Genomic DNA, 21,241 nt, shown 5'->3' with positions numbered 1-21,241 from the left:
TAAAGTTTAAGAAAGACACATTGAACCACACAGGATCACATAGAAATGTTCAAAGAGTTTATTACAGAAATCGCAGTAGAGGCACTACCTCACATATATAGGCACTGAACTACAGAACTGGACTCACAATTGTGTGTCAACACGGTTCAACACAATTCGGATTTAAATCCAGACCATGTTAACCCATCTATAAGTTTCAAGTGAAGTTCTCTATGTGATATGCAGCTCGAATCTCTGCTATAACATACAATGGGGGATTTAATCGGTGCCAGAGATTTCACTGATATTCTGTGCAGTTTATATATTGCTTTCTAACTACTCTTCATCCTGACGACATTATTAAAGGTGCTGTAAGCAGTTGGGAATCTGGGAATATTACACATAAATGTAACTCTAATCTGACAGATATCACTGAAATAGGTGTCCTGAGAAATCACACCTGTCTCTGTGACAGCGCTAGAATCTGTAAACATAAACACAATTAAACATTCAGGATTGACTCTCTATCTGTCAATCGTTAGTGTCTTTGAACTGTGGATTTTTTTTAAAGACAACTTGTGGTTGAAAATAAGCAAAATAGTGAAAGGCGAGCACTTACAGCACCTTTAAGGAGATAGTTCACTCAAAAAATTTAAATCCTGTCATCATTACTCACCCTCATATCGTTCCAAATCTGTAGGGATTCTTTTGTCAGTCATACAGATTTAGAATGATGTGAGGGTGAGTAGCCTAAATGATGCCAGAATTCAATGGGTGAACTATCCCTTTAAGACAGGCAAATTAAATTTCTTTCAAATGTTATCATAAACATTTTACACAAAGCTTCAATCAACAGCCATCAATAGCCTAGTTATGAATAAATGTCCCACCTCACACAGGTTCATGTCTACAGTGCTCATACAACATCAATTCTATAGTCCCATAGTTCTTCACAGAATAAACGTGGATAACAGTTACCTGTTTTTCAAAGTGTAACAACAGAGGCTGATTCAGTGCGTGGTCGACAACAGTACGCTAGAGGGTATAACAGCTTTCGCTGTGTGGATGGGTGCAGTGTAATCTCATGGGACATTGTGAGTTCCCCTGGGCCGACCGTGTGTCTCTGCTCATCTACCTCAGTGTGAAACAATCCTCCATGGCAATATTTCAGATGTGGAAAAACATGAACTAAAATTGCATTTTCTGCTCAGGGCTAAAACCAAGACTTATCTGTCTAGATTAGAGATTATGCAGTGAGATAATGTGGATTTTGATTGATTTTCTTATGGAAATTATGAGTCAGAAACTGAAATGCGCCCAGAGTATCGGCACTGCGTGTTGAAGACTGTCAGAGGCCATCAGCTACCACTAGTACACCACTACATGACGGCACAACATCATAAAAAAACAACAGACCATCTCAACAGCTCCTCAAATTACGGGTCAACATGACAACCTGTCACCTCACAAAGCAACAAAACAAACAGGTTAACCCACGAAACACTGGAGAAACTGCATTTAGTTCAACAACCCACCACAGAGAATATTTAGAACATGGAGAAACATGAAAAATCACTGCAAAACAACTGCTACTTAAGAGTTTAGGTGATCATACACTACGTTTACTCCAAAGTGATTTACATACAAATAAAGGTAAAAGACGAAATGCATTTGAACATGTTTACATAATAAAAAAAAGCCTGGAGTCCAACAATTTGAACTCCCTAAAGTAATTTAAAGCACTGTGGAGAGGTCTGAATGACACCTTTGAAATAAACAAATTGAGTAAAACATTTCGCACCTCTAGATATGAAAGTATGAGCTCACTTCACCCACATTCGCCAGCGCTCAGATCGTGGTCAAATGAATTCAGAAAACAGCCTGTTTAACATCTTGAGACATGTTTTTTTTTTTATGAGAGTAAAGTAGTTCAGCGTTTCCATTTCGTAGAGGCAGCAGAAATGAGACTCGAGTAAAAGCGAAAAATACTCTGCCAAGATGAGTCATGTGTCTTGTTGCAGAAATCGTAGACAACAAAAAATAGAGGTATATTTCTCTCGGCATTATCTCTTTCCCTCAGATCATCAATTCACACGTTATCGTCTCATGCGGTGCTGGAGGGTGTTTCAAATTTGAACCTCTGTGACATTTAACCTCACAAGAAGCAAAGTGAAAATGAACTCGCTATTTCAGTTAGCCTGCAGCAGAACCTACATTAATGAGACCAAAAATTAACTGCTGTCTATGAGTAGGATGGGTTTCATAGCTTCATACAGACAGAAATATGTCTATTTCCACTTTAAAATGATGCACATGATCGCCATCTGCCAGCACAGCATCACAGTCATGGGGGAGGCATAAATATAAAACAAGTATGTGGATTGTATTTGTTGTTCCTTTGATTCTAATGTTTCTAAGAGGCATTTTAATGTTGGAACCAAACTCACATTCAATCCTCACCATCCCAACCAAAAACATACAAACAGCCATTTGCACTCAAACAACGATCAGTATGAATATGTATGAACGTCTTATTATGCCCTCGGCCACCTTATCGCCGAATAACAACAGGTCAGCAAACCGTCTGAGACCAGAACGTGATGATAATCGGTGTGTGGGTGCACATATTTATACAAACACACGCAGACCAGATAAATCAAACCCATTCTGACCTCTCACAGCAAAGATGCACCTGAATTTAGTGCATTCAAACCTGTCAGTAAGCATTGTGAATTCCTGACATGCATGAGTTCTGTTTTCAGCATGCTAAATGAGCTCAGTGACCTGATACCCTTGTCAAATCATCAGTGGGGCTAATACAAGACCCTCACAGGGAACTGGTGAAGTGAAAATGAGGCAAAATGAGGTTTACGTCAAGGGTTTCATCTTATCAAAAATTACAGGAAGTGAGCCCTCTGTCCTCCTCCACGTCCACTGAGAGCATTCATCTCTCGCCCTGTAAATGGGTCACTCAGAAACAGTTAACGTGAGTCGTGAATCGCAACTGCATTGACTAGATTTAATTAGCTCAAACCCTGAAGAAACAACTTCTGATTAAATATGAATGTGATTGTGAACTCGAGCTGTGAACACATTTTCTGTGTTTGATGTGCTGAGCGATCTTGGAAATTTGCTCAGTTGATTTATTAAGAATTTATAAAATTGTATTGTATAATAATTTAGTGTCGAGGTTTTCCTCAAACAGCACACTCCAAAAGAAAAACACACTTTGTAAGACTTTGTCCAAACTTCATTAGTATTAAAGGAATGTTCTGGATTCTATACAAGCTCTATTACCACAGAAAATATTTTTCGACTGGTTCATCGGGAAATAAAAACAAATACGGTAGCCTATATATTTACAGTAATGGACTTACAGTGGTCAGTCTGTAGGGCAGGGCATTATACTATATGATCAACATCTAATTTTTTTCTTTTTTTGAACATGTAACCACAAAAATGAACTATATTCATGCTAACATGAGATTATTGAATATTTCAACTTCTAACATAACCATTTAAAGCAGGTGACTGACCCATAAATGTGTTTTTTGATTATGGGTTATGATGACATCCATAAACTATGGCAGGGTTTTCACACTTATTGACCAGTGAAGTTGAGATAAGGACTCTTTAAAATAATAAGTCATTTTACCTGAAAAAATACTCTTAAAAATACAAATACAAAATTGTTTATATTTATTTTTGGGTTTGGGGTCAGTGTTATTTTTTAAATAATACTTTTATTCACCAAGGATGAATTAAATTGATAAAAAAAGTGACAGTAAAGACATTTATAATGTTACCAAAGCTGTTTTTTTAAACTTTCTATTCATAAAAGGATCCTGAAAAAAATGTATCATGTTTTCCACAAAAATATTAAGCAGTGCAACTGTTTTCAACATTAAAAATAATAAGAAATTTTTCTTGAGCAGCAAATCAGCATGATTTCTGAAGAATCACGTAACACTGAAATTACATTTTATATATATTCAAATACAAAACAATTATTTTAAATAGTTTAAAAAAATCACTATATAACCATTTAACTTAACATTTGATCAAAGAAATGCAATCTTGCTAAGCTCAAGGGACTTCTTTTGTCTTGATGTTAAATTTTTTTTAAAGATTTTTGTAGATTAATTAATAAAAACCAGTTTAATAAAAATACATGCCTTGCCCCTTAAATGTCCATTGCAAGAGCATTACTGTAAACACATTTTTTGCTTGTTTTTAGGGATATTGTTTTTAAAATGATCATCTGCGCTAATCGACAGTATATCACAGATACTTTTATGCTAAACCTGTTTTGAACCCAGAACATTCCTTTAATTAACCGGCTAGATCAACCACGTTCTCCTCCATCTCCCTTGTCTCATGCTACAGTGAGGCATCAGTGATTTGCCGTTATGAGAGTTGCTCTTTCCACGCATGACAATGCTCAATTTCACACGTGCATGGCTGTGAAGGTACAAAAACACACACGCACTCGCATCCGACTCCCATTTCTGAAGTCTCGCGCAGAAGATCCTCTGTTTGTCAATAATACAAAAAGTGCTAAACATGCTACCTCAGACGGGTGCTGAGGCAGCGTGGTGGATATGGCCCTAAGTTCCTCTTTAGTTTGCCAGAAAATTACCCTGCTTTGATACTGAAAAATGCTGTACAGTTCAAAGGCGCCTGGAGTGCTGCGTTTGTCTGTCCGTGTAGGTCTGCACATCTATCTATATATATTAATATAATTATAATGATATATATATATATATTAATAAATATATTTACTATATTTAATATAGTTAGAGGAATGATATATTTAAGTATTTTTTGCTTGTCTTAGATCTCCAGTCCAAAACTCTTCTGTCCAGAGGTGTGGAACGCTGTCCAAGCTCCAGTAGATTGTCTCCACTATTCAAAGTATAAAGCTGATGCGTCCTCTGAGGGGAAAGTCTGTGAATATTTGTCAGAGACACACACGTCAGCTTGACGTCAGTATGCGCGTGTGTGTTTGCAGAGCTTGCACTCTGGAAAGTACAGCATGTGAGGATTTGTGTAGTTGTTCATTAGTGTGTGTATGTGTGTGTCAGACGGTCTCTTTCAAGCAGAGGGCTTCCACGGCGTTGCTGGGACCCTGGGACACCCCTCCGATGAGGAACAGCATGTTGGGGGTCTGAATGGAGGCACAGGAGCAGCGAGGGCTGGGTAACGGGGCCACGGGTTCCCATCTCCTCTTCAGCTGGTTATAACTCTCCACTGATGCCAGCGGGGATGGCTGGTTACCTGAAAGCACACAAAACAAAGCACTGTCACAAACAAACAGAAATCCAGAACTGTGTGTACTGAAGTTCTCAAAATGTGTAGTAAATGCATGACAATTCGAATGTATCAATGGGTTACATTGATATTAACCAAGAAATGTAATAAATATTGCCTTTTCATTTAATACAGCTGTAGACCATGTACCTAGCTGTGATCATATAATTTTTTTTTAGTGCTGTCAAATTGATTAATCGCATCCAAAATAAAGTTTGTGTTTACATAATATATGTGTGTACTGTGTGTGTGTGTATATATATACAGTATATACACACACACATATACAGTGCCTATAGAAAATCATCATACCCTGTGAAAACCTTTACCTTTTGACACATTACACCCTGGAAAATAAAATTAATGAAGTCTAACTTTTTTGAGCTGCATGTACACATTATAATCCTCATCATTAAAGTAAAAATATCATTTAAAAAAATTATTTTTATTAAAAATTAATCAGTGAAATGCCTGGTTTGGTAAAGTGATCAGCCCCTTAGAGAATACCATTATAAACTTGCTCAGATGCAAGCAATCAACTTCCAGATTAAACACCAGGCTAATTGCCCCACCTGACATCAATAGTAGTGGTGTTGATTACTTCAGAATAAAACGAGCTGTTTCTTGAAGATTCCATTGTTAGTAGTTCATGCTACGGCAAAGAATTCACCATGGTTGGGAAAGTGCTTTCAAAAGATCTCCGGGATAAAGTTAGGAGAAGGCTACAAAAACATTTCAAAGGCTTTAGCTATCCCTCGGAGTACTGTTCAGAGCATCATTAAGAAGTGGAAAGCATATGGCACCACCAGCACATTGCCTAGATCAGGCCATCCATCCAGAGTGGATGATAGAGCCAGGAGGACATTGATAAGAGAAGCTACCAGGAGGTCAAAGGCAACTTTTAAGGACTTACAAGGCTTTATGGCTGGGTCTGGTCAGTCTGTGCATGTGACAACTATCTCCCAAGCTTTACACAAAGCTGGCCTGTATGGCAGGGTGGCACGAAAGAAGCCTTTCTTGTTTTCACTATGCAAAAACACATTTGGAAGAGTCTGATACCTTCTGGCAAAAGGTGCTATGGTCTGATAAGACCAAAAACTCCAAGCTCTATGTTTGGCGAAGAGCAAACACAGCACACCACCCAAAACACACCATACCTACTGTGAAGCATGGTGGTGGCAGCATTATGTTGTGGGGGGTGTTTCTCTTTAGCTGGGACTGGGCGATTGGTCAGGATTGAAGGGAAAATGGATGCTGCCAAGTAAGTTCCAAAATTCTTGAGGAAAACCTGCTTCCCTCTTCTAGACAGCTGAAGATGGGCAGGTCATTCACCTTCCAACACAACAATGACCCTAAACATACTGCCCAAACAACAACGAAATGGCTTGAGGATAAGAAGGTGAATGTCCTTGAGTGGCCAAGTCAGAGCCCTGACTTAAATCCAATCGAAAATCTGTGGATGGATTTGAAGAGAACAGTCCATTGCGCTCACCACAGAATTTGACTGAACTTGAGAAATTCTGCAAGGAAGAATGGGCAAATATTCCCCAATCAAGGTGTGCAAAGCTAGTACAGACATATCCAAAAAAGACTGATGGCTGTAATTAAAGCAAAATTAATAAGACCAAAATTGTAAATAAAGCTGGAAAAGTTATTTGGAATGGGGTTTGATTCCAGGCTTTAGGACAAATAAAGTAACTATTTCAAAGGGGTATGATGATTTTCTATAGGAACTGTACATATACACACATACTACACACACACACACATACATAAGTGTATGTATATATATATGTATATATATGTATGTATGTTTAAAATTATATATAAATATATATTGCATTTCTTAAATATATACATGTTTGTGTATTTATAAAAATATAAATAAATAATACATATAAATAAAATAAACAACACACACACACACATTATGTAAACATTTATTTTGGATGCGATTAATCGGTTTGACAGCACTATTTATTTTTACTAAATGTTTTTATGGCTATTACAGTTAATGCATTAACATGTAATATTAAATACATTTTACAAAGTGTTATAATTCTATTTTTTACGTATTTATTCTTTAATATATTACTGTTTCATTCTGTTAAAAATATTTAAAAATCATGAGATTAATCATGATTATTTTATACTATACTATACACACACACACACACACACACACACACACACACACACACATACATAAGTGTATGTATATATATATGTATGTTTAAAATTATATATAAATATATATTGCATTTCTTAAATATATACATGTGTGTGTATTTATAAAAATATAAATAAATAATACATATAAATAAAATAAACAACACACACACACATTATGTAAACATTTATTTTGGATGCGATTAATCGGTTTGACAGCACTATTTATTTTTACTAAATGTTTTTATGGCTATTACAGTTAATGCATTAACATGTAATATTAAATACATTTTACAAAGTGTTATAATTCTATTTTTTACGTATTTATTCTTTAATATATTACTGTTTCATTCTGTTAAAAATATTTAAAAATCATGAGATTAATCATGATTATTTTATACTATACTATACACACACACACACACACACACACATAATAATAATAATAATACTCTAAATAATCCAAATAATCCAAGATTCCAAGTATATTCAAAGTTATTTAAAAAATGTAGATAATATATGTAATATTTTTTAATACAATTTTCCTTTAATAAGCATTTACTATATAAATGTTTCGGGGCTTTGGTCAAATGTCAATTATAAAAGGCATTAGAAACAATGTGATTAAATTTTTTAAAAACATTTTTATAATTATATTATTACATATTTATTACATAATCAAAATGAACTTTTAGCAGGTATGCACATTACAAATGTATCTTTAAAAAATGCACTAAAAATACTAATGACTCCTCCTGTACTACACATGTTTTTAACCAATCAGATGCTCTCTAGAAATGAGAATGTCCCGCTCCCAATACCACCTACATTCAACTAGCAAGTAGCAAATCATAATTTATGGCTGTGATGTAAACTATTGGCAATTTTAAAAAAGGGGATAATCCCTTCAATATTTCCCATCTAAACGTCTGGATTCACAAAGAAAATCTGTCCAGAATTAAAAGTCAAATACACTAAACAAGTGTCCCAATGCATATGTAAAAGCCTAAAGTAAATATTTCCAGATTCAGTATATCACAGGGAGGTGTGCAGAAAGCACTGCACATTACACAGCCTCTCCAGCCATTCAATCAGCCAACACAACACCCTCTCCACATTAGCATACAGCATCCACAGCACGCATCCTCTCAAAGCACACACACACTGCGGATGTTTCTTGCAGATGAAGCACTTGCCACCTGGTGGGTTTTGGGACTAAAGCAGGTTTGAACAGGTGGCAGCATGCAGATTTCTTCAAATTATGTAACTCCTACAGATTCTATGGTTTATGCTTCGAGAAACTTTTGCTCTGATGTGGCAAAATAAATAAATAAATAAATAACAACAAAGTTTCCCTGGTAAATCCTGGCACAAACACTGCAGTCGCAGTGAACAGCGAACATTTTCTCATTTTCCCCAGGGTCAGTTCGACTAGGCTGGCTGTTTTCACTCCTTTGCCTTCAGCGCTGAGACCTAAATCATCACGCGGTACCTGCCGCTAAGTTTCCATGGTTACTCAAATTGAAGTGCAGATGATATGGACGGACTGGTGCGGTGACTATTGTTTTCATAATTTCCTGGTAGAACAAACACTTGGGGGAATCGGCTTGCGGTAATCAAAAGTGTCACGTCGAGCTGTGCTCCGGCACTGGCGTGGAGAGCTCAAGCGTGTTGCTACGTATCCTCAGGCGCTTTTGTGTTCACACAAATACATATTTGTAAAAGCGGTTTTGTAGGAGCTGTTCGCAAAGGTTAGATTCATCTTTGCTGAATGATTCTCACCACCTCCTCCACTACCATCTATGGGGAGTCGTCCAACTCAACAGAAAATAAAATCTTTAAAAAAAGTGTTAAATATAGATCTAACTCATAAAATTAAATCTAAATGTTAAATCTTTATGTAAAGCTAAATATTCAATGCTCTCATCCAGCAGCAACTAAAAGAAAAATGAAGCTGAACCATCAATAAAAATCAAAGAGATTTCTAAGTTCTAAAAATTAAAAACATAACGCAAACCATTTCCAAATAAAGTTTGGAAAAATGGGGGAAAAATTTATATTTGGAAAATTTAGTAACTGAACATGCTATTCAGGTTGTTGTGTTCTCAGGTGATGAATTAAACCAGGCGTAGTTAAAATAATGCAGGCCAAGGCACTCATAAGTAAAATATAAAAGCCTTTATTTTCTCATGCCTATATAATGCTAAAAACAATCACCTAGATAAACAGGCAACAAGCTTGACATTTCAGCTGAACAAATTTAGCATATTGCCACTTCAGTATCATTTTTGGTCATGGTGAATCGTGTCCACACTACTGACAAGTTTATCTGCATGTTGTAGTTTATCCATGTTGTGTGCATGAATAAGATGCTGAGACGCTCAAAACATGTCATTGAAGAAGTGCAAAATAAAGGGATAGTTCACCCAAAAATGAAGATTTTCTCATCATTTACTCACCCTAATGTCATTTCAAACCTGTAGAAGTTTCTTTCTTAAGTTGAAGACAAAAGAAGATATTTTGAAGAATTTTGAAGAACCAAACAGTTGTTGGTTCCCATTGACTTCCACAGCAGGGAAAGAAATACTATGGAAGTCAACGGGGAACATCAACTGTTTGATTACCAGCATTCTTCAAAATATCTTCTTTAAAGTGCTAAAGATGGGGATCGCTTTTTGGTGTGTTTGGGCAGCGTACACCACCAGAGAACCAGAGGTGGTGGCACATGCTGCAGAACCTCCCAAAGCGGCGGCGCTCGCTTCAGCTCCTTGCGTGGTGGTCTAAGGAACCGTAGATGAGCGTTGTACCTCTCCTGCTAATGAACTCTTCTTGTTTCCTGATGTAACCACTGTAGAACCTCCAGAGGTGGCGGCATCTGCTGCAGAACCTCCAGAGGTGTCAGTGGTATCCACCTATGAACTCTCTGCCTGTTTCGTCACGGTCATGGAGGCCGTCCGTGAGCTCGCTGCCTGTTCTATCACGGCCACGGAGGCCAATAATGAACCTTCCTTTGCTCATGTCACGGCCTATGAACTGTTGTCCTGTCCTGTCGCAGCCAGAAGGGCTGTCCCTGAACGCTCGTCCTATCCTATCACGGCTACGGAGGCAGTCTGCGAATCCTCGTCCTGTTCCGTCATGGCTATGGAGGCCGTCTATGAACTTCCTGGTTGTTCTGTCATGGCCACAGAGACCTCTCTTGAACTTCTGCCCTGCTCCGAACCGGCCGAGGAGGCTATTTCTGAACTATCGCCCTGTTCTTAACTAGCCAAGGTAACTGATTGTGAACTGCCTCTCCGTCTCGTTTCTACTAATGTGTCTGAGTTCGAACTGTCTATCTTGTCTGTCACTGCCATGGAAACTTTAAATGAACTTTCTGTATGCCCTGTTAACTCTGTCATTGCCAAAGATACCCGTAGTGAACAGTCTGTCTATCCAGTTTCCGTCAATGAGCTTGATTCTGAGCTATTTGTCTGTCCAGTTTCAACTTATGAGTCTAATATTGAACTGTCTGTCTGTCCAAACACTCTCAAGGAGGCCAATGTCGAGCTTGTTGCCCTGTCTGTCACAACCCAGAAACCTGCCTTTGAACCCTTAAACCTGCATGTCATGAGCCCAGAGACTATCAATGCATCCCATGTCTTTCATGTTAACTCTTTATGAACTGTCATCATGTCCAGTTTCAGTCAGTGAACCTATTGATGATTTTTTTTGTGTTCACTACCTCCTTCCCTGAGACCGTGAATGCACTGCCTGTGTTGTCTTTCTCTGCTCTCCCTAGATCTCGGTCTCTGCCATGGTTTCCTGATCAGTCTGTTCCAGTCTGGTGGTCTTCTGCTCCGCCGTGTTTGTCTTCTGCTTCGTCTGCTCCGGCCTGGTGTTCTTCTGCCCCACTCTGGTGGTCTTTTGGTCCAGTCTGGTGGTCTTCTGTCCTGCTCTGGTGGTCTTCTGCTCCGCCATGGTGGTCTTCTGCTTCGTCTGATCTGGCCTGGTGGTCCTCTGCTCCGGCCTGGTGGGCTCCTGTTCTGTCTGCTCCGCCCTGGTGGGTCTCTGCTCTGTCGGTTTCACTCTGGTTTTCTGCTCCGCCTTGGTGCTCTGCTCTGCCTCAGTCCCCGGTCTCTCCACTTCCACATAGACCTGTCCCTCCCCCTGTTCAGCCTCCGCTCCACCGCCCTCCTGGACTGTATTGTGATAGGAGCGTCTGGAAGCCGCTCCTTGGGTGGGCGCTATGTCACGAATCCGGTCTATGAACTTCCTTTCATTCACCACCAGAGGTCACCCACTCACCACATGGACTCTTGCACTACACTACCGTTGCACTTCACCCCCGGACTACAGTTCCCATCATCCATTGCACTGATGACACACACACACACACACACCCAGCTGATTGCACAGATTACACAGCTGATTCCCATCACACGCCTTACATAAGCCATGGACTTCCTCAGTCAGATCGTCGAGTATTGTAAACACATATCGCTACCCTAGCTGATAGCTACCTTATGGAGCCTATATAGTCATAGTCTTGTCTGTTTTCATTCTAGCCTGTGTATCTTGGTTTAACCCTTTGCCTTGCTGTTTCGGATTGTGTTTGCCCCTGCCTGGATTATTGCTCACGTACCTGGATTTATTCTCTTTGCCTTGCCCTGGATAGTGTTCGCCAATCGAAGACCCACGCTTGTTCTAATCCTCTTTGTCTTGCCTCATCTATATTTGTTTGCTGTGTATCGACCTATGCTTGTTTCATGACCATGACTTTGAATAAAGTTCTGCAGATGGATCCATACGACTCACGTTCTGATTACTCCGTAACAGCACGTTTGGAAGTTGAATGTAAGGGAAATATCATTTTGGAATTTCTGTGGTCTAATATGATATTGTTGTTCATGTTCTTGATCATGATGAAAATTTATTTTATTGTTGTAATTAATTTAAAGCATTAACAAGATAACCTGTTGAATGAATTTTGGGGGCGATGACTGATTGAATGTAGGCTATTTTTAGTCCAGTGCCTGTATATAAGACTAGTATTGACCAAGTTCAGAGGCTGTCATATGTGGATCAACTTACTTTTCTGTGTATTTTCAACAGTTACAATATGAAAAAATAACTTTTATATTGATTCAATGGATTTATTGAATTTTTTTTTAAAAACCTTCATGGATTTATTGCATTTTGGGAAAAAAATAATCAGCTTTTATAATAAATCTTTGAAAATCTAAATCTGGATTTGAATTTTTTATTTTATTATAACCTAAAGATGATGTATTTCATCTTGCCACTTTCTTGGTAAAGAAAACACATTTTTACTCAAATTAATCAAAATGGATTTATAGCGTTTTGGAACCAAACTCTTCAAATTATTTTAACAATTAAGTATCATATTTGCATGTTCACGGTTCTTTGACGTTGGTTAATAGTCACATGACATGCAGCTAAACAAATACAAATTTAGTATTTTTTAGTAATTGTTTCATTTTGATTGATGTTGTTTTAAAATGATTTAATTAATTATTAGCTTTTCATTAAACTTACAAACCTCCTACAGTTCATTTACGAACCCCAGTTTGGGAAACCTTGATGTAATGCAGTGTTTAATGCACTTAATGTTGTTAATCATAATTAATGGAATATATTTTCTTACTCTTTGCATTTTTAAATCAACATGATACAAGGTTATCCTATTTAAATCAATGTTATTAACGACTTAGGTCAAAAGTAATCTAAAAGTAATCAAAAGTTGTCCGATTATATTATCTAAAATGTGTAATGTAATGGATTACGTTACAAACTATGATTTTTGTCATGTAATATATATATATATATATTCTGAATAGGTGCTAAGCTATGGAACTACCTGAACTAATGCACGCTTAGTTCTTTGTGTAAAGCTGGTTTAAGAGAATATTTAGATACTGTTGACAATGTCACAAGTCATCAGCCAAATATGACTAAACAGTTATTAAGTAAGAATTCTAATTATCCTAATTTCCTTATTACATTCATCCTGGAAATACTTTTGTCTATACTTTTTTGTTACTGATACTGTGATAACACCTGAACTAATGATCATATATGGGCAACTGAGAACATTTGAATGAGGCCATAGATGATTTAGAACAAATCATCTGAAGAGCAATTTCCCGAACATCATCTCCAATACGGACCTAATAGCAGCCATTAATTCTAGAAAGACATGAGGAGCTACAGGGAATGAAGCGTCTCCTCCAGTTATGTCATTATGTCTCTGTGTGTGCATAAGTCTGTATGGCCTGAGTATCCAACAACGCCTGTTAAAAAAAAAAGAACAGAAGAAAAAGAATAGGAATGGACTAAAGTACTAGCAAAGTGACACAAAAATAGCTCAGAAAAAGCACCAGACACAAAGATGAATGGCAACAGCAGAGACACCAAAAACCAAGGGAGGAAAAAACACACCGAGACAAGCCATGAAGGGGGGACGGGGTAGAAAGAGGTGACAACAACTAAGAGAGGATAGAGCAAGCAGGTGAAGGAAGAAGTAGTGTGATGCTCAAATGTGAATGTTCTCACGCTATGAATAATAGAGATGCTCACACACACACACACACACACACACAATCCTCCATCAGCTGCTATGATGCCTGAAATTCTGTCTATTTCTAGACATAGGAAAAGATGAAATAAAAAATGTGCCATGTTTAATCTGCAACGCTCTGCCCTAAATATCATTTTTTGGGAAGACGCTGAAATTTCTCGCCCACTCTTTGAGCTGACATTTATTGAAGAAATCTCTCTCTCTCCCTCTAGTAATGTAGCCACAGACAAACAGACTGGAAAGAAATAAGGCAGTATTTGAGAACGATATTCAGAGCCTTTTCACTGGAGCGTAAAGACCCAAATGAACAAATAATTTAGTTGAGGACACGTCGGTCTAGGGAACAGGCTGTCGTTGATTCCACATATTCATTGTTCCATATTGAGGCTAAGTGTGATTCTTTAACTTTCCAATTAAAACTAAGTTGAAACAAGTGCATAAGTGTTTGTGATCAAACACACACTACAAAATCAATGCAAGTTACGCCGATCGCTTTCTAAGGGTAGGTGGCATAGTTGGTAAAGTTGTTGAGATGTGGCCTGTAATTGTTTCGGATGGTATACTGTGAGGTGGATTCTTGTTGCTAGGTGACATTAGTGCACAGTACTTACTCATGGCTGCACATAAAGACCTGACATAATGAATCCATTTGCTTGATATGGCATTTTATTATGAGTCCGTTTCTGCCGCAGGTTGTTTGGAAAAATGACAGTCTTTGCACTGCGCTTTGTAGATTTCTTTCCTGGTTTTCTAAGCTCAGTTGATCCTATTTGCATAATCTATTCAACATCGGCAGTTACTTACCGAGTCCCCCCGCAGCGATGACCCGTCCACCGAGACAGCCAGCTACGAAGTCCGCCCGCTTCTCTCTCATGCGACAGCTCCGCGTGGCCTTCAACCACACACCTGCACACAGGTGAAAAACACACACCACAGGTTAAAGGTCAGAGAGGTCAAGAGCAATGTTCCCTCTAAGCTGCGAAATAATGAGAAATAATGTGCTGCGCACACGCAAAAATGAGTTGGGAAAGCCATTTGATTGTATTCTAGTAAAAACGAAAGAATTGCAATGCTTGGGTAAACCGCTATAGAGCTGCTGCCGCTATAGAAGAACCGGTGAATGTGGTTTACAGGTTTCATAGAAAGAGAACGATGTGCGCCAAATGAGTCGCTGTAGAAACCGAATACTTCAATGGTTGCGGACGAAGTAGCTCAAATCGAGAGCCAACGCAATGACATGTGAAATAAAATGTCCTCTTGTATTAAAGAAGAGTGGCTTGATTAAGTGCTGGAAATAGCGGACGATGGGCACAGAACGGTAACAAAACTCTGAGACATTTACAGCCACACACAGGTGTAATGTGTAAACTGTACTTTAGGGATGTTTAGATAGCTATAGAAAAATTCACGTTCATGGTTTTTTTTTAGTATTTAACTTCCGGATCTCAGTTTAAATGCTTCAGTTTGTTTTCTATTCTCTTCTATCAGTTTAAATGTTTAAGTTGTTTTGATATTATATTATATTATGTTATGTTAGGCCTATATTATAAACCTAATAAATAATTGACCTTGTTTTTTAATGGAGTCACTTCTGCTCATCAAGGCTGTATTTATTTGATTAAAATACAGAAAAAACCCCAGTAATATTGGTAACTCTTAGGCTATTGCAATTTCTAATATTGGTTTTCTATTTTAATATATTTTAAAATATAGTGTATTCCTGTAAAGCAAAGCTGAATTTTCAGCATCATTACTCCAGTCTTCAGTGTCACATGATACTTCAGAAATCATTCTAATATTCTTATTTATTATCAGTGTTGAAACTGTTGTGCTGCTTAATATTTTTTGGAACCTTTTTTCTTTGATTCTTTGATTAGGCTAATAAAAAGTTAAAAATAACAGCATTAATTAAAAATATAAATATTTTCTAACAATATAAGTCTTTACTATCACTTTTTATCCATTTAACACATCCTTGCTGAATAAAAGTATTAATAAGAATAAATAAGAAAGAAAAAAATTACTGACCCCGAACTTTTGAATAGTAGTGTATATTGTAACACAAAATTTCTATTTTGAATAAACACTGTTCTTTTTAACTTTTTATTTCTCAAAGAATCCTGAAAAATATCACAGGTCCCAAAAAATATTAACAACTTTTTCCAACCCTGATTATAAATTAGCATATTAGAATGATTTCTAAAGGATCATGTGACACTGAAAATTCAGCTTTGCTTCACAGGAATAAATTATATTTTAAAGTATTAAAATAGAAAACTTTTATTTTAAATTACAATAATATTTCACAATATAATGTTGTGAAATAATATTCAGTTTTTTTATCAAATAGATACAGCCTTGATGAGCCTAAGAAACTTCTTTAAAAAAATGTACTGATCCCAAACTTTTGAACGGCATGTATTGTACTGTAAAAATTCTTTCTCAGATAACCTAAAATGTGCATCATTTAGTTACATCAAGGGTCAAATCAAATATAAATAGCACATTAAAGTTAAAAGTTACACACTTTTTTGTGCGTGCGCTGTAAAGGTCTGGTGTAAAGAAAGTTTTTGCTCAGGTGCCCGAAATGTCCGCCCAATAGAGACAAGTTTTGCTCAGCAAGAAAAAAAGTAAAGGGAACATTGGCCAAGAGTGCAACAGGGGCATTATTGGTAAAACCAAAGCCTCATTTTCCTTTAGTTTAAAGGTGATATATCATGAAAATCTGAATTTTCTGCATTTAAGTGCTATAATCGGGAACCTGTGCATCTACCAACCCAGAAAACAGAACGCTAGTGTCCCAGCCTCAGGGGAGACAAGAGAACAGTTGATTTATTGATTTATTTACTGTATATTATGCTGCTGCCACACAGATCTAATATACCCATGCGATTTCTTTCCCAGCTGTTTACCTTCAAAGACATAACAGACTGTTTTTGTAACTTGTGTGTTTTTAACATAAACGTGTGTGTATTTGACAGTTTAAGCACAATAAGACATGAAAGATAACTTAGTTTAGTACTCACATGCCGAGTGACAGCCACTTTGTGTGCGCTCAGAAAACCGTATATATCAGAAGTTTAAGCTAACATGGTTTCAAGCGCATGATTTCAGCGCAATAGACATGATAATCAAAACCAAACAGATATTTTTTGGCAGAGTATCTGAGGTATGAGCTGTAAAGTTACAGCTCTATTCTGGAAAAGGGGGCAGGGAGCAGCAGCTCATTTGCATTTAAAGAGACATGAACAAAAATGGCGTGTTTCGGCTTATACTCAGAATGGGCATTTTCAAAATGATATAATAAGTGATCTATGGGGTATTGTGAGCTGAAAAGGACACCTGAGACTTATATTATATATTGTAAAAAGGGGCATAATAGGTCTCCTTTAAGTACAAAAATTACTAAAACTAAATAAACTAAAATTAAACAAACATAGAAACTATACAGAAAACACAAAAACAAATTAAAAAAATGACAAAAACAACAAAATTAAATAAATAAAAAATTAAATCTAATACAAAATATTAAAAAAACTATAATACTATAATAGTACATCAATGCATGGTACATTTAGCCCTAGTCTCACGTAGCCAGACTTTCAGACTAATGACAGAAGGTCTAGAAACCATAGCAGCTTTCATCTGCCAATGACCACCCAAGAGGTCATCTGACCAAAATGTAAAGCAATCCTAATAAGCACTCATTGTCAGAGTTTTAAACATGATGGCTTTCTTATTCCATGAAAGAGTTTGCCATCACAACGGCTTTGTTTCCAGACAGACCGTTAAATGATATGACACACACGAAATGTGTGACGACTTTGAAACCAGTTTGTGTGGCTTATGCATTACACCAAGTCTTAGGTCATTAGTATTTTTACCAACAACAACAAAAAAAGCTTATAAGCCAGTCATTTCTATCTTTTGCCTTAGGTTTCTTCAAGTGTCTTGGAGACATTGCCACAGTTCTTTACAGTTTTTTTCTTCTGTTTCTTCATGTAAAGCCAGATGGACTGTATGATAGTGAGATCAGATCTCTGTGTGGAGCACTGGCTGTTGTCAGACTCCTTGTGCATACAAAAATCTCACTGCATTATTACAATTAATGGCAAAAGGAATGTTTGGAATGTAAATTGATATTTCCTACTGACAATACAGCAAAAGATAGAAATAACTGGCATAAAACTCTTTTTGTTGTTGGTGAAAATACTAATGGCCTAAGATTTTGCACAGTAGTATATATATCAGATTGATCAGTCACATGTCTTTTATGGCTCAGGTATTCATGGCTCAAAAACATGTGTAATGTTGGCAGATTATAAATTGTGCTCTTCCAGGGAGTTCTGTTCTGGCCAAACAACTGTTGTTGATTCCTCCAGGTATTATAGACCTCCTTGGTCTCCTAGGTCTCCAAAGATCAATATAAAACCCAAGCATATGTCTCTGGTTCATTGAAATTTAGCCAGATGGGACATGTTGCTCGTGGCCATTTGTCAGCATGTGGGAACCGGCCAAAGTTGACATGAAAACCATAATTTACCATAATGACTGCAATGAAAGAAAACAAGCAGACACTGAAAGTCAGAGAGAGTTCAGACTCACTCACACAATCAATCTGCCCTAAACTATACAGACAGCTTGATACACAACTTTAGCGATGAACAAACAGCTGAGAAGGGCGAAACTCCATTTTTGATTCCCTAACATGCCATGACCATGCAGTCTCCGGAAAGCTGTCTCCCTGCATGACACCATCTGCCTGGGAGAAAATGTATGCCCTCAGTTTTCTCAGATGTTCCCATACATAACATCTTCACTCACTCTTTTTGACTCCTCTGATTTTTTTTTGAGGGCACTTTAAAATCTGTTCACTCCATTTTCTTTCTTTGTTGTAACCTTCAGCCCACCTGCCATCTCTTTCAACTTGTGGTCTCCAAGCTCTTCAGCATCTTTCAATTCATCCCAAATTTCAATTCATTCTCCCTGCTGTCGGCCTCACATAAAAGAATGCAATCTGTTTGAAAAATACTCTGTAGGCCACTGTATCCCCACCCGCACACTCGTACTTGTCCTTATCGGACTTAATAGCCCTCTTGCTCAAGGTATCAAGGTGATGTGCTCCTCATGAAGATAAGAAATACTCCGCTGTAACCCAATCTTGTCCTGACTGATGGCAAAATCTGAGGAGCTGCTCTGAAATCTGTCTAAAGTGTGAATATCTTTCAGCACTTTTTGACTCTTTAATAGGGTCATAAGAAACGAATTTTCCTTGATAGTTTGAAGCCAAAAGAGTTTAGAATACTGTAAGTGTCAGAAGTCAAATGGTTTGTTCAGGTCTTCAGATTTGATTGGCTAAAACGTGTGAATTTGAGTGCTAATACACAATCCACCAGCAGGACTTTTCACTGACAGTCCATGCATTTGTGGTGGGAGTTTTGCAGCTTGTTCTGCAGGTTTCATCGCTACACCAGTTTGTGGAAACAAGTGACTGTCTTTATGAGTGAGTCAGCGAGTAATTTAATCAAAGGATTCATTCAAACAAAGTGATTCACAGCCAATTCTTTTAAACACACTGATTCATTCAAGAACAAAACTAGTGACTGTATATATGACTGAGTCATTGAATTATTTAGTCAACCGTTTTGTTCAAATAATTCATTCAGAAACAAAATCTACTTACTACTGTCAAACAGATATATATATAAATTAACAGACCACTCCCTTTTATATGTCTTTTGTACTGCAGATTTCAAAGAAGATATTTATATATAAATTTTAAACAGCACAAAACAGCCTGTACAATTTAGAGAAGTTTCAGAGAAAGTGAGTAAAACAATCATTAATATCTAAATTATGACCATTTTGTAGTAAAAAATCTTGACTAACATTATAAGCAGACCTCCGGGAAAACACATTAAAACTGATCATAACATCAGTGGTGGTTCTTCATTTCATGTGGTGGCTTATGCATTTTACGGACATTAATGTTAATGTCAAAGCTTCCTATATAGTTATACTAGAATATATAATATGCTTCGGTACTTTGTACAACACAACAGCAGGACCCAGACAAATAAGTTGAACACTACACGGATTCAAATATTAATAATACATTGCTTCCTGCCAACTTTCAAATCAAAGATGCTATTGTCTTGAATCGTCACCTCTGATAATGAAGCTCTGCATTTAAGCACATCTTTTCCAACAAAACTGATGTGCTGAGAAATGCAGAGAAAGCAAGCAAAAGATCAAAGATATAAGCTCTCTCAACCTGTCTGTCTTTCTCTGCCTTCACACACACACACACACACACACACACACACACACAGCAAGGCAAAGTGAGGGAAGTTAATGAAGTGTGGCGGCCCCAGCGTGACCGGTCAAACTGTTTTTAGAAGAGAGAAAGGTACAGGTAAGCTCATTGTATTAGATTACAGCACACTAAAAGGAGAACAAGAGAGCAGTACAGAGAAGAAAAGATTTGGATGGAAGCAAGAAAAGAGAAACGGTTAAGCAGGACCAATTTCCACCCCCCCGCTGCCCCTTCTGAAACCATGAGATAAATTGGTTGAAATTGCCAGTGACTCCACGCTGACAGGAGTTTGAGTGTTTGCCTCGCTCTCTCAATGTTTATGAGACACAAATGAAGCTGAATTAGGGTTAGAGGTCACAGATAACATTCTGAAGCTCTAAATCACTCAGACATGCTCAAATCTGATGGTTTATGTAGCATGCATTTACAGTGATGGTGGCTTCCCTCCATATGAGATCTCTGGAGATCACATTTCATTCTCAGATTCATCCATTTTCATAGCTGGTCACATCTAATTCTATAAATTTCCCTCCTTTATTTATTGTAAAAGGTTTCTACTCATTTTTAAAGATATTCAGGCAACCATATTAAGTAAGATAAGGTATAATGGTAAACACTTTTGGTTCAATTCGTTAACATTAATTAATGCATTGGGTATCATGAACTAACAATGAACAATACTTTACAGTATATATATAAATCTAGGTTAATGTTCATTTCTACATATACAAACACATTTGAACAGAAATGATTTAACAGTTATTATTACAAAGCTTACGCTACACCTACGTCCTATGTCATCTGTTGGAACGTCACTCTGGTGTACGTGCAAACGACAGTTAGCAGAAGCTAGAGATTATGATTTATAGGGCCAGATTTACTAAACAGGG

The 21,241-nt window shown here is 37.3% G+C and overlaps 1 protein-coding gene across 2 annotated transcripts in view; it reads right to left on the bottom strand.

The window, feature by feature from the left end:
• Nucleotides 1–59: 59 nt before the first annotated feature.
• Nucleotides 60–21,241, bottom strand: part of klhdc8b (kelch domain containing 8B) — a 155,427-nt gene continuing 134,245 nt past the window's right edge. For both annotated transcript variants that reach the window (XM_058763318.1, XM_058763319.1), the window contains exons 5-6: nt 14,840–14,941; nt 60–5,256 (exon numbers count right to left, since the gene is read on the bottom strand). In XM_058763318.1, coding sequence (XP_058619301.1) covers nt 5,060–5,256; nt 14,840–14,941 — 299 coding nt within the window. In that variant the 3' untranslated portion in view covers nt 60–5,059. The remainder of the gene's footprint in view (nt 5,257–14,839; nt 14,942–21,241) is intronic.

The sequence above is a fragment of the Onychostoma macrolepis genome, chromosome 23 (genome assembly GCF_012432095.1).
Source record: "Onychostoma macrolepis isolate SWU-2019 chromosome 23, ASM1243209v1, whole genome shotgun sequence".
Classification (NCBI taxonomy): Eukaryota; Metazoa; Chordata; class Actinopteri; order Cypriniformes; family Cyprinidae; genus Onychostoma; species Onychostoma macrolepis.
This window is presented reverse-complemented; position numbering and strand designations above follow the sequence as displayed.